General features: G+C 34.4%; 1 protein-coding gene across 2 annotated transcripts in view; it reads right to left on the bottom strand.

Moving 5' to 3' along the window:
• Positions 1–640: 640 nt before the first annotated feature.
• LOC133185712 (DNA polymerase delta catalytic subunit-like) overlaps positions 641–12,851 on the bottom strand; it is a 134,252-nt gene continuing 122,041 nt past the window's right edge. For both annotated transcript variants that reach the window (XM_061321022.1, XM_061321015.1), the window contains exons 12-23: positions 10,556–10,747; positions 10,069–10,274; positions 9,820–9,933; positions 9,494–9,641; positions 8,879–8,974; positions 7,838–7,975; positions 7,362–7,534; positions 7,022–7,174; positions 6,429–6,664; positions 3,690–3,803; positions 1,411–1,564; positions 641–1,146 (exon numbers count right to left, since the gene is read on the bottom strand). In XM_061321022.1, the coding sequence (XP_061177006.1) occupies positions 1,050–1,146; positions 1,411–1,564; positions 3,690–3,803; positions 6,429–6,664; positions 7,022–7,174; positions 7,362–7,534; positions 7,838–7,975; positions 8,879–8,974; positions 9,494–9,641; positions 9,820–9,933; positions 10,069–10,274; positions 10,556–10,747 (1,821 nt within the window). In that variant the 3' untranslated portion in view covers positions 641–1,049. The remainder of the gene's footprint in view (positions 1,147–1,410; positions 1,565–3,689; positions 3,804–6,428; positions 6,665–7,021; positions 7,175–7,361; positions 7,535–7,837; positions 7,976–8,878; positions 8,975–9,493; positions 9,642–9,819; positions 9,934–10,068; positions 10,275–10,555; positions 10,748–12,851) is intronic.

The raw sequence follows: 12,851 nt of genomic DNA, 5'->3' as shown, positions 1-12,851 counted from the left end.
TTCTCGCCTGAAATCAATTAATGCACAATGAAGCCCTGCCCTTTAACATCTAAGATTTCTATGTCAATACATACCATGACCCATAAAAACTTATGAATGGATAATGAATGAATAGTAGTAATATGTACCAATAACACTCAAACAGAAACCTTCCAATGAGTATGTGCTGTTTAACCTCTTTTTCTAATTCTTTGGACTGATTTAAAACGAACCTCCATCCCTTTCATTTTTTTAAACTTCTACTTAAGGGGCAAAGACCCAGAATTGAAGTTTGTAACCTTCAAAATTTTCGGTAGAATTTCATGAGAACATCTCAGTCCGACATAATATGTAAACTTGTACATTAATATAAACTTGTCTGAAAATTATCAGAACTACGAATCATCATCATAAATCTTTGCACTTTTATAAGCTAAAAATTTTCCTTATATTCAAGAAAAGAAGTGTATTAATTTGCGTAGGATTGCTAATGAGTATTTAGAATTTTCATGCAAGCTCAAATTGTAAAACTGAAGTTATTGTTCAAAAAATAATAGAAATTCATAACTGTAAACATAACAGCAAAGCAAGTATGTCCATGTCCCATTTAGGGACTTCATATTTTCAGCTTTCCTCTAATATTGAAGTAAAAAAATGTAAGTGAATATTTGGTTTTACTAAATCAACATCAATATATCCATTTGATAGATTTTCATTAAATGATCATTGAGGTTGTGGTGGAAAAATTAGGAATACTCCACTGATATTATATCACAGTTAATTGTCACAAATCATAGCGCCACAACAGTAGTCTTCACTTCTTAGTAAATACATCATACTGTCCAGCACTGCACCAATCTGATTCAATGGTAACTTTATCTTGGGTTTTTCACATTTCAGTTCTTTGATTTTTTTTATGTAAACAATTTTCTGGTGGTAGATGTGCTTCAGCCAGGATGCACCAGAATGTGTATTTAAACAGTAAGAGTCAGCTATTTGAATATTTTAGCCTATTTGATTGGAGTTTTGAGAACTATTATTTGGCATGTTCCCCACCATGTATAACACCATCACCAGGTGGGATCCCCAAACCTGCTGAGTAACTTGTCTTGATCTGCCAAGTCTTTCTGCACCTTCTTCCTCATGTAGAAAATAGGACAATCTCGACTGGAATGAAATATTAATGTGTGAAAAGGGGAGTAATTCAAATGGGACACATTGTAATGAAAGCCTTTTATGGGTGTTAAAATAACATGACGCATACACAATTTCTCAACCCCCGTTTTGGGAAGGAAAGTCTCAAAATAAAGTCATGTAATAAAGGTCATTACCCCTCCTCCATTCCTCAAAGGGAAACCCTTAAAGTTGCTCACTTATCGAAAGGCAGAGAACATCCTCATGTAAGCTGATTGTTAAGTTATACACACTAACCTGGTACACAGAACATCCTCGTGTAAGCTGCCCTGACACCTCTGACACTGAGTCCAGAGCCGGGAGAATTTCTCCTCCAGAATGTTAAGGTGTGAGATCTCCTTCTGATAGATTTCAGACTCCTTTGGTCTACAGTACTTACAGACAGCCACACCTACAAGGTCAAAATAATTAAATTGTTTAATTGTACATTATGGAGAAGTACATGTATGTATTTGATGGGACTCTTAACACTTCTGTTTGAAGTATAATTCTTGGAGAATAGGTGAACCTTGCCTTGTAGAAATTTTTCTCTTTTCATGTTTACATTTTTCTCTTCAACTTCAAATCAAGAGGCCCATGGGTTACAACCCTCACCTCAGTAACTATGGCCCTGCTGTTCTTCAGCAGCACTTTTACCTATATATTCCTATGAAAAACACTGATCACCTATTATGACCCAACACTACCCGAAGGGATCTTGATTTGAACAAACTCTAATCTATAGTACCTGAGGATGCTTTCATACCAATATGAATAATCAGGCATTTGCTGTTCTTAAGAAGATTTTTGACGATTTTTTTCCTACCGTATATACTCGCCTATAAGTCGGTCCGCCTATAAGTCGGTTGTGATTTTTGAGGTTATTTTGGAGGGATTTGCAATTGACCCACCTATAAATCGGTACAACTTTTTGCCAGAATCGGTGGACAATTTCAATTAATGCTCTAATGTTTTAACGTTTTTCAAATAATATTTTGAAGGATTACGCCGATATTTTATCTCTTTTTTTTTCTTCTCTTATAAATTTCACATCAATACTCTAATTTATTTACCTGTGTTCAAATAATATGTTAGGATATGACATCGGTAAATACTTGTACTTTATTTATAATCTATTTATAGCTTTTGCTTTTGATGTCTCACCTATAAGTCGGGCATAGAGTTTTAGACCAAAAGTTAACTCCCAAAAAACCGACTTATAGGCGAGTATATACGGTATATCTTCCTATGTAAAATTCTGACTGTCTATTGTGGCCCCACCATAACCATAACCCCATGGCTCATGATTTGAACAATTTTAAAATCTGCACTACCTGAGGATGTTTTCATATCAATATGACTAACCATGGCTTTGCTGTTCTTGATAAGAAGATTTTTAAAGATTTGTCTCTATATATTCCTATGTAAAACTTTGACCATCCATTGTTGCCCCCCCCCCCCCCATCCATCTCCCCTTGAAAGACGGCAAGGCCCTTCATTTGAACAAACTTGAATCCCCTCTACCCAACAATGCTTTGTATTAAGTTAGGTAGAAATTGGTCTAATGGTTCTTGAAAAGAAGTAAAAAATGTGAGGAATTTACAGAGGGACAAACTGACAAAATGTAATCAGAAAAGCTAACTTGATCTTGAGCTATAAATAATTTAGTATCAACATAAGAAAGGAGCAGCAGGTTAATATAATTTTTGAGAGAGAAACACTGGATAGTAGTTTGAGGCCTATAGGGACTGTGTTCAACTTATTTTAGTAACCTTTCCTGAAAGTCACTTTGGATCAATGTTTTACACAAAACAAACAATTTTTGAATAATAAAAGTCAGCAGCATTCTGGCTTAATTGCATTACATTCCAAACATTCACATATGTGCAACATATATATCACTGTCACATCAAATCCAACAATATCATTATAGCATGCACATCCATCTGATTTAACCTTAGGACCTCAAATAAATTCCTTAAAGTAGATTAATTGCAACTCCAACCCAAATAATTTCAAAAAATGAAGGCCCCTAGCACTATCTACTTAAATTTGACCTTGTTCTAGTCCACATGACCTTGGACTCGGGGTCACAACATATTCTCTCATATTTAATCATTGTTCCAATACAAAGTTTTGATACAGATAAGACTTCTCATCCCTGGTCCAAATAACTTTGGGTCGGGTTATAACACATCCTTTAATCATAAACTACCACTGTGGCAAGCATGAGTGTAGACTAAGAAAAAGAAAAGAGAGAAGGCTAGAGACAAAAATATATGGCAACAATTGTCAATTGTTAGGGGCATATGATTACAAACAAATGATGGTCACTTCACCAATATATTTGCTTCTCTAGATTTCCATCCAAGAGCTAGCATTGTGAAAAAGCATGTCTTACCTAAATACTAAACAAGTAGTATCAAACAGGAAAAACACCATTACTGAGAGAAACATTTTCTGTGCTGCACGACCCGGAAAGTGACCTAAATATTCCAGTTGATCTCCCCTACTATCTGACTTGCATGACAACTTACCCTCTTCCTGCAGCACTGTCCTACATCCAATACAAGTCTCCTTCTTCTTAGCAAATGCCATTAAACCGCCAACCTTAGATGCCACCTTTGTTTTTGTCCTAGTATGGTCTCCCCCTGTGATATAGTGACAAATACTATTATGAAGGAAATAATTAGGTCTTTCCACCTTTCTGTGGAAAGACCTCTTGAAATGCTTATGTTTATTATTATTTTATTTCTCACCAGGACTTTTGAAACCGCAAGACTTATCGAAAAACTTTACAGTTCATGATACTGGATATTAAAAGTTATTTCGAAAAACAACCCTCCGTGTTTGACCCATGACCTCTTACGAAGTTATTGCCCCTTTCGCAAGAATAGCCTGTTATCGCTACTCCTTCGAAACCATAAACCGTAGAGATACAGAACCTTCACCAATGTTTTTGACTACTTGAGAGGACTTTTCAATCTTTTCATTGCGAAACGATTTGTCGAGCCCTTTAATGAATTACTGCCCCTGAGAGTTTTTGAAGTTTACGAATAATGACAAAATTCTCTAAACGATAAGTCATAAAGACATGGGACCAACTGCATTAGATTTTGTGACCTCTGACCTTGAAATTTTTGTGAAGGTCAAAGGTCAAGGTCATTCAAAATATGAGAAAATTAGCTTTTTTAATATCTCTTTTGTCTTTCAACATATACTGAATATCTTTGCATCTGTAATATGTCCTTCTAAAACTATTTCAAAGATTTCATTCTTGTCCCCCGAGCTTGACCCATTCAAAAATTGTCACCCCTTGTGCAACAAAACCTTGTTATCGCTACTCCTCCGAAACCGTAAACCGTAGAGATTCCAAACCTTCATCAGTGTCTTCGACTCATTTAGTACTCTCTTCATTCTATCATTGCGAAAGCATTCTTTGGTCCCTTGTATGAGTAACTGCCCCTGAAAGTTTATGCTGCTTACATTTAAAGAACTTTTTTTTAAAACGGTGTATCCTAGAGACATGGGATCAACTGCATGGGCATGTTCGACCTTTGACCTTGAAATATAGTTCAAGGTCAAAGGTCAAGGTCATTTAAAAACATAAGAAATCCTTTATATATGTGTAAAATATAGCAATTCACCAAATGACCTTGAACTTTGACCTTGACCTTTGACCTTGACATTGGGTCAAATAGAAAAGCTAGGACATGCATCCAGCTCCAGTATCTGGTAAAAAGACAGAAAGTAAAGATTTCTTGAGTTTTTGGTTTTTTTTTTTTTTTTTTGAATGACCGTGACCTTTGACCTTGACCTTGACCCAAGGTCACAATCAGGCTTAAGGAATTGGAAGTAGTTACAATTCTTAGTTTAAAAGAGGCATAAAATAAATAATTAACCTACCCCCCCCCCCCCTCTTAAAAAAAAAAAAAAAAAATCACATCAACAACAACGTAGAATATTTCTGTCAAATTCAAACCAGACCTCGGATCGACACCATATTTGGTACAATTGTAGTATAGACCTCAGAGAAAGTTTCTGGAGAGTTTTACGGTGAGTCCTATAAGTTTATAGAAGTCTTGAAGTTTCACGGCAAAAACTACAAGTTCTGTTGTGTTTGTAATTAAAGTGCAGGTGAACGAAGAAATGATCTAAACCTTTTATCGGCTATTTCTTCAGATGTCGTTAGCAGCATTCGATTCTCCTGATATGATACGACATTTTAATACCAAGCATTCTCTCTTTCTTTTACATTTGGAATTTATTTGATTTTTATTTAGAATTAATCAGTTTCCAGAAATAGCGATTTTCGGTAGATTAAAAACAATTCTCGCTTTCATTGTCGTGTTTCCCTTCTAAAAATGCATGTTGGGAGTTTAATTTGTGATACACATATTTAATTTAACCCAAAGAAATGCTTATTTAAATGTTTCATAGTTATTTCAGGATATTCAGTCAGAAATGTTAAAATCCGAACCCGATCTTTTAAGCTTACAACAAAGCTATTTACAAAAAAAATCAGCATGCTCACAATATCGATGAATCGGGCTACAGTCCATTAATACATTTTCATTAGGGAACAGTGTTAATGTTTTCTTACGCAGTCCGTCCCTTATTATTTAATATACTGCTTGCAAATTCAGGAACTATTTCCTTTTACGGAACTTCTTTCTTCCCCTACCGATTCTAAAAATACGCTTGCATTTCTTTTATAGTCTGAAACAATTAACTTATGTGTGTTATCGGAATGCGTGGCCGAATGGTTAGCGCACCTGCCTTTCAACCCAAGGGTTTTGAGTTCGATCCCAGCTGGAGGAGCATTTTTTTTTCTTCATTTTTTGCATTTTTCTCCTTTTTTTCAGCCCAAATGACATGGAAACACTTAAAAAGGTGGAAAGGCCTCTAATTGTTCTCTGAACAATTAGTCTCCTAGTTAATCTTGTTTTTCATAAACAAATATAATGATTCAACATTGGTCATGATTAATTATATCCTTCTTAACGTTCCACTCTGGGAGTAAAACAATTATCTGGCATTTTTGGATTTTTTTTACAAACTAAAACATCAGAGTACATCTTGTCTGATGAAGATGATGCACACCGCTTGTAATGTTCAATGAATTTTACCCAATTATAAAGTTGTCAACTATAATACTGCTTATATTTCATAATTTAATATCTTCCATCTGAGTTCAATAAAACAATTATTTTTAGACTTAACAAAGCATTACTGGTCCATATTTTACCATAAAAAAACAACCTTTGCAAACTTACTCAGAAGTTCAGACTCTGCTTTTTTCTCGCCTAGAATTGGTTCAAAGATTCTGAGGAGTGGCTTGGAGAGCTGGTTCTCCAGATAATATTGAGTGTCTATAGCTATGTTGTTTTCCAGGACATAGATGGGGTCCTCTGAATTCATGTAAGCTGCTGAACCCTTGGTGCCTGCAATGATGACATACGGAACTCTATCCCCCAGCTGTGGTGCACTTCCTGCATCTCGCTTTTTCATTCTGTAAAAGATTTGAAATCCAAAGTACAATCTAACTTAGTTTTTTAAATCCATGGTTTAAAAAAAAGACAAACAATATGTTGTAACTGAAAAAGGAATAGTCACAAACTTGAAACTGCAGTAAAATATGACAAGTTAAAGTACACTTTATATTACTGTAAATCACTTTTTATTTGCAAGGCCTCATTTTTACTAAATATGTGCAACCATTTGCTCATGAAAATTTCAATCTCGTGTATATTTGTATTCTTAAGGATTATTACAGCAGTAACCAAACTTCAGGAAAATTTTGTCTCATTAATAAATACAAAAGAATTATCCTAAAATTGGTGATCTACTGTAATGAATTAGCAGTTACCTGTGCGCCAATTCAACATGTGCCTGCTTGCCTGCATATTCATCTCCTGTTTTTGTCAGCTCTTTAGTGATGACGAGCTGTGAGATGTCAATCCTATTACACAGCAGATCAGATATCGACTGTTTAGCGTACTCCACAGCCCCCTGAGGATCCCTGTCCAAAAATACTTTCTTCCTTCATTCTGTTCATTCAATCCATAACATTACTATGGTTTCATGTTTGAAAACTCGTTATTTTAAGCAAAACAAGGTTATGATCAGAGGATATCATGACCCTAAACCAAGGTCATTTGGACAAGGCAGTTAATTACCTATTGATGAGGATGTAGACAGTTAATTACCTATTGATGAGGATGAGCTGTAGACAGGTGTTGATTAGATTGGCGACTAGAGGACTGTTGTCCCTGCGGACAGTTTCTATCCCTTTACAGTCCATTTTATCATGTTTGTCTGGATTTGTCCAGTACAGCCCAGCATACCTTTTCTTGTTTATCAACAGATAAGGGAAGTACACCTGTAAATCAGCAAATATTATATTTTTTATATAAATACATTACAAGGTGTATTCTCTGTCTAAATGTTGCAATTATCAACATACTTTTCAATGGTAATACTTCAGTGCAGTCTTCCATGCTACTGAACTACATATATATATACATTACTATATATTCATGCTGCATACGGTAAATGACCCATGGATAATTTCACATATGTAATATTCTCTAATTGCCAGGAAACATAAATATTGACACAATTGAAAGAATGACAAACTAGACATGGTTCTACAGAGATTTAATAAATTCTCCTAAAATCTGACCTTCTCAAATTCCAGTTTGATTGGTTTTATGAATTTTTCAGAGATCAGTTCGGCTGCCTCCTGTCCGAGCTTCATGGCCTCAGCAACAGTTTCCACCCCAAACTTACACATTACAGAATCTGTATCACCGTAGATCACCTAAACATTTTATATCAGATATAAACCAGGATAGTGTTAGTCTCAAGCCACTGCTAAATTTTAGCTTCAAAAATCTTAAGAAATGTATTTTGAAAATACTTTACAGTTCTAGATACAGTTAAATCTTGTTATCTCGAACTCGATGGGACCAAGAAAAAAACTTTGAGATATCTGAGGATTCGAGATATCAAGGGTAAAATACTTGAACAATAAGCAGTTGGGACTTTCAAATCACTTCAACATATTCATGGCATTCGAGATATCAGTGTCTGAGATACCGAAGTTCAACTGTATATTGCAATATATCTTTATGATCTGATAGAATATACTTTGTGTCATTAAAAATATTAATCTTTATCATGAAACTTTTCAATGACAGTTTAAATCTACATGAATCATAGGACTTATAACATACTTCTCCTAAAAGAAAATCTTGTCATTTTGTTCTTTTCTATATTTTATACATGTACATAACAATATACTTCTATACTACACGTATGTATTTCTATATCATACATATAGTACTAGGAAAGGAATTCTAAAAGTTATCTCTCTGGTGATATTCACAAGGAGCAAAAAAAAATAAAAAAAAAATAAATAAATAAAAAACAGACAATAGAATCTAGATTTTAAAAAAAATTCTCTGACAGCTTAGCATAGTACATTATGGAGAAGTTTGTTTCCTCATTTGTCTGACCATTAAAAACACCAACTGATTCTGTAGTGGTGCATAAAGATTCATATACAATCCAAGTATCCACTGATGCACTTACATTGTACATGTATATGTGCAAGTTTCATTTGCAAACCACTTGTGATAAGGCAAAAACTAACTTAAAAGCTGACCTATACAAGTGTTTGTGTGTGTTCTGTTTGAAAAAGGGTGGGTGGGGTGTATGTTACCTTTGCATCATGCTGATACCCGTTAGCAATAGTATAATGTTCCTCTACGTAGGTCTTTGTTTGTTCTATCATCATTCTGCCAAATGCTGTGACACTCTAAAACAAAAGTTGAACCGTTATACAGATAAGCATTACAGACATTTTGTAGAATATTTTAATGCTCCTTACCTTTATACTAGAGTTTAAAATTTACATTTACCTTCTTTCTGATACATACCAGAATATAAGAAATGAATGGTTTAAATCAAGCAAATGCTACATTCATTTCCCCCAAGTCTCAACAATGACATCTTACACATCCAGATTTGTAATGAAATTCTTATTTTTACACTTTCAATATGTTTTGAGATATCAAAGTTAGAGATCCATTTTACTTTAAATAAATGAATAGTGGTACAAGAATTAAAAGTCAATGGATGTGGACCCACTCTTGACAGCTTGATTTCTGAACTCACCAGGCAATTTTTCAGTGATCTAATTTGGGAATCCACATGGGAAATTTCTACATTGGGATTTCTAAGGATGATTATTTTTAACCTACCTGGGACATTTCTAGTAGTGTTGCCAAATTGGACCAAGTCACTATCGAAAATTAATTGGAATTGGATGACTCACCTGTGAGATTTCTAGACAGGGTAATTTTCCCACTTGAGCTCCTGTGAACCCATACACAGAGTTTGCGCTTATCTTCAGAGCCAGTTGTCGACCATCCAACACTTTCTTCTTGAACGGATCTGTTTCCTTTTTTAAATCAGCTTTTGCTCTAGAAGATATTTTTAAATGTCAGTATCTCCTATTCTCATTATATTAATTGACAAACAAATGGTACAACTTTTTACAATGGGCCACAATTAAGAGATCCCAGGGTCAGAATACTATATACGGGTTATAAATATCTTCTGGTTAGATTTTATTAAAGATAAAGACTGCTGGGAACTCACTTTTTCCTGGCAGACAGCAGATGCTCGAGGATTTCTGGAAGAAGACCTTTTCTATACTGAGACTTGATGAAGTAATTTCCTGATGGTGTCTTTATGTATTGATCTGGAGTCAGTCTGTACAAATAATTACAACAAACATGTATCTAGTTATTTACACTTTAGATCTCAAAAAAGAAATGTTAAGTATGCTTTCTCAATTCCTGATTGTATGACACACATGTAAACTTGTCAATCAATATCTATACCCACCCCTCCTTCTGTATGGAGTGTTGACTGAGCAGTGTTGTATAACAAAGATTATGTGCCATCATGATAGAGGGGTACAGGGAGGAGAAATCCAGTGTTGCTATGGGGATGTCATAGTAACCTTTGACTGGTTCTATGACAGTAGCTCCTTCATATTCATCACCAGTCTCTACTTTGTGGGTTGGTAACAAAAGATCCTGCTCTTTAGCCTAATAGGTTAAAAACAGGTCTACATATTTGTATTCTTTAGCCTAATAGGTTAAAAACAGGTTTACATACATGTATTTGCATTCTTTAGCCTAATAGGTTATAAACAGGTTTATGTATTTGTATTCCTCTGCAGAAACAAAATTAATTTTAATCTTGTTTTGTTAAGAAAGAACTTCAGTGTTATGTTCAATGTTCAGGATGAATAGTCCAAAAAATAGTTGACAGTACAGCTTTGAATAATCATGCAATCTATCCATCATAAAAAATCCAAACATATTACCTTTCTTAGCAATTGTGACACAACCTTGACCTGTTGACCTCTGGACAATAGATATGGTAGTGGTACTCCTGTGACCCTGGCCATTTCCATGTAGTTGATGACACACATTAGTTTGTCTAGGAGCCTCAGAGGAAGAATGGCATCCTTCAGGCAGTATACGGCTAAACGACGACGAGTTTGGTCATTACCATTCTGTCAACAGATTAATCGCTATATTTTTCACTGCCATTTTCTAAGAATTGTGATTTCTTTTACAAAAAACATGCTGAAGAAATCTTCTTTTATAAAAAATCAAATGCAAAAATTCTTAACCAACTTAGTTGCAATAGCTGTGTTGCATATTGGCATAATGAAAACAATAACAAGATCATTCACAATAATTTAAGAGTAAAAATAAATATGCACCTTACATTTTTGCCGATGTAAATTTCACCCGTGCACTAAAAGTTGCTCTTTTCATTAATATGCTTAATCAACCCAAATATAATAAATATCTTTTTGTTTTCCGGTTTGAAGATTTTCAAAAAAATTTCTGTATATACCCGTATAAGTGGAAATTTTAGTGAGATGGAAAGGGGGAGTTTCGAAAAGGCCGTTTTTCGGCCCCTCACGAAATTTTATGAAATTTTGATATTTTGTAGAAAAACTCCTTATCTTCCAAAAAAATATGAAAATAATCTATGTTACGCATTTTCCGGTCACGTGATAATTGAAAATTTAAGTATACCCCCTTTCGTATATTTTTGGAGTAGACATTTTTATAGGGGGAAAGTGGATTTTTTAGCCGTTAGAATCGTAAATGAAGTAGGATAAATATGAATAAAGACATAAATTAACCAATTTCAACAATTTTTTTTTTTACGGAAAATGGTATTGATCTCATGCGAATGTTTTTTTAAGGTGCAACATTTTTCTGGTGTGTTAAATCTTACTTTTCTTCAAAAGAGGATGAATTTAACTCATAAAACGTAAATATATATCGAAAGTTTTAACCTCATAATTAATCGACAGTTTATATATAATCTTTAAAATCAATATTTAACATTTTCCCATACAAAAAATGCAAATGAAAAGATATGTAGACATGAGCTAGGTAAACGTAAAAACGTCATATACAGGTATATGCAGTACATTTTCATCAATGAGGTTATACAACTACATGTTTTATAAAAATATACCTTAATATCATAAAATTGAAATTAAATGTTTTGAAATAAAAAAGAATTTTAAAAAATATGCAACTTTTTATACATACATACATAAAAAGTTTATTTAAAAGCATCATATTGCTATGTAAGCCTGTACATTGTAGGTGCAAGGTAAGAAAAATATTTTATCTGGCGGCCGCCACATAATTATTCGGCAGCTGCTAGAAAATATATATCTGGCGGCTGCCAAATACTTTTCCTGCGGCCACCACATAAATAACTGGCGGCGACCAGAAACTGGCGACCAGAAACTTATCTCGCGGCCGCCACGTAAATACCTAGAAGCCTTCTTGCGGTGTAGACATGTAATCTAATAAAACATTAATTTAAAGTTATGAGTAGAAGACCTTATGAAGTGATTTTTTTGTATAAAATGTAAATAATAAGGCATGAAACTCTCAGATTTGACTACAAACAGAAGTTATAGATGTCGTTAAAGGCAGAGATTTTAAGCACGGCCTTCAAAAATACCCGATCTGTGTACCTCTGTCAATCAAGTGCATTAAGGTACATCATTGGGTGCTACAACTTGATTGGCAAAAACATTACAATTTTATCTGGCGACCGCCAGATATTTCAATGGCAGGCACCATGCAGAAACTAAATATATATTTTTTTTACCTAGCACCTACCAGCTTCAGTATATTGCAATGTATTTGATAGTACAAATATCGTTTCTGCTTGAATTTTCAGTAAGGCGTGACAATCTCGGCGATACATAATCAGCGTCTCTCAAATGGTGACCTAGATTCTCATTGGTTAAGAAATTCATAACATTAGCAACTTTAGATTGTTGTTAACAAACAATTATGAAACCAAGAAGTATTTGCCCATATAGATCTGCATTATGTTTTCAACGTATCTGAGAGAATCCCAGCCAGGACTAATTTCCTCTCGCTTCCCAACTCACCATAGATACTTAAGTTGCTTCACCAACTCACTTCACCAACTCTAGTCACTTCTCATCTAGAGAGTTTTAGAATTCATTATATATGATTTGCTAGACCAGAGCGCAGTTCTAAATACATGTGTAAACGCCAAAGATATGTGTTTAATCCTTAATCAGGCAGACATATGCACCTAGACAT

Source organism: Saccostrea echinata, unplaced genomic scaffold (genome assembly GCF_033153115.1).
Source record: "Saccostrea echinata isolate AGI-Se365-2 ecotype Australia unplaced genomic scaffold, CSIRO_AGI_Sech_v1 ptg000001l, whole genome shotgun sequence".
Classification (NCBI taxonomy): domain Eukaryota; kingdom Metazoa; phylum Mollusca; class Bivalvia; order Ostreida; family Ostreidae; genus Saccostrea; species Saccostrea echinata.
Note: the sequence above shows the minus strand (reverse complement) of the source record. Positions and strands in the feature narration are given on the sequence as shown.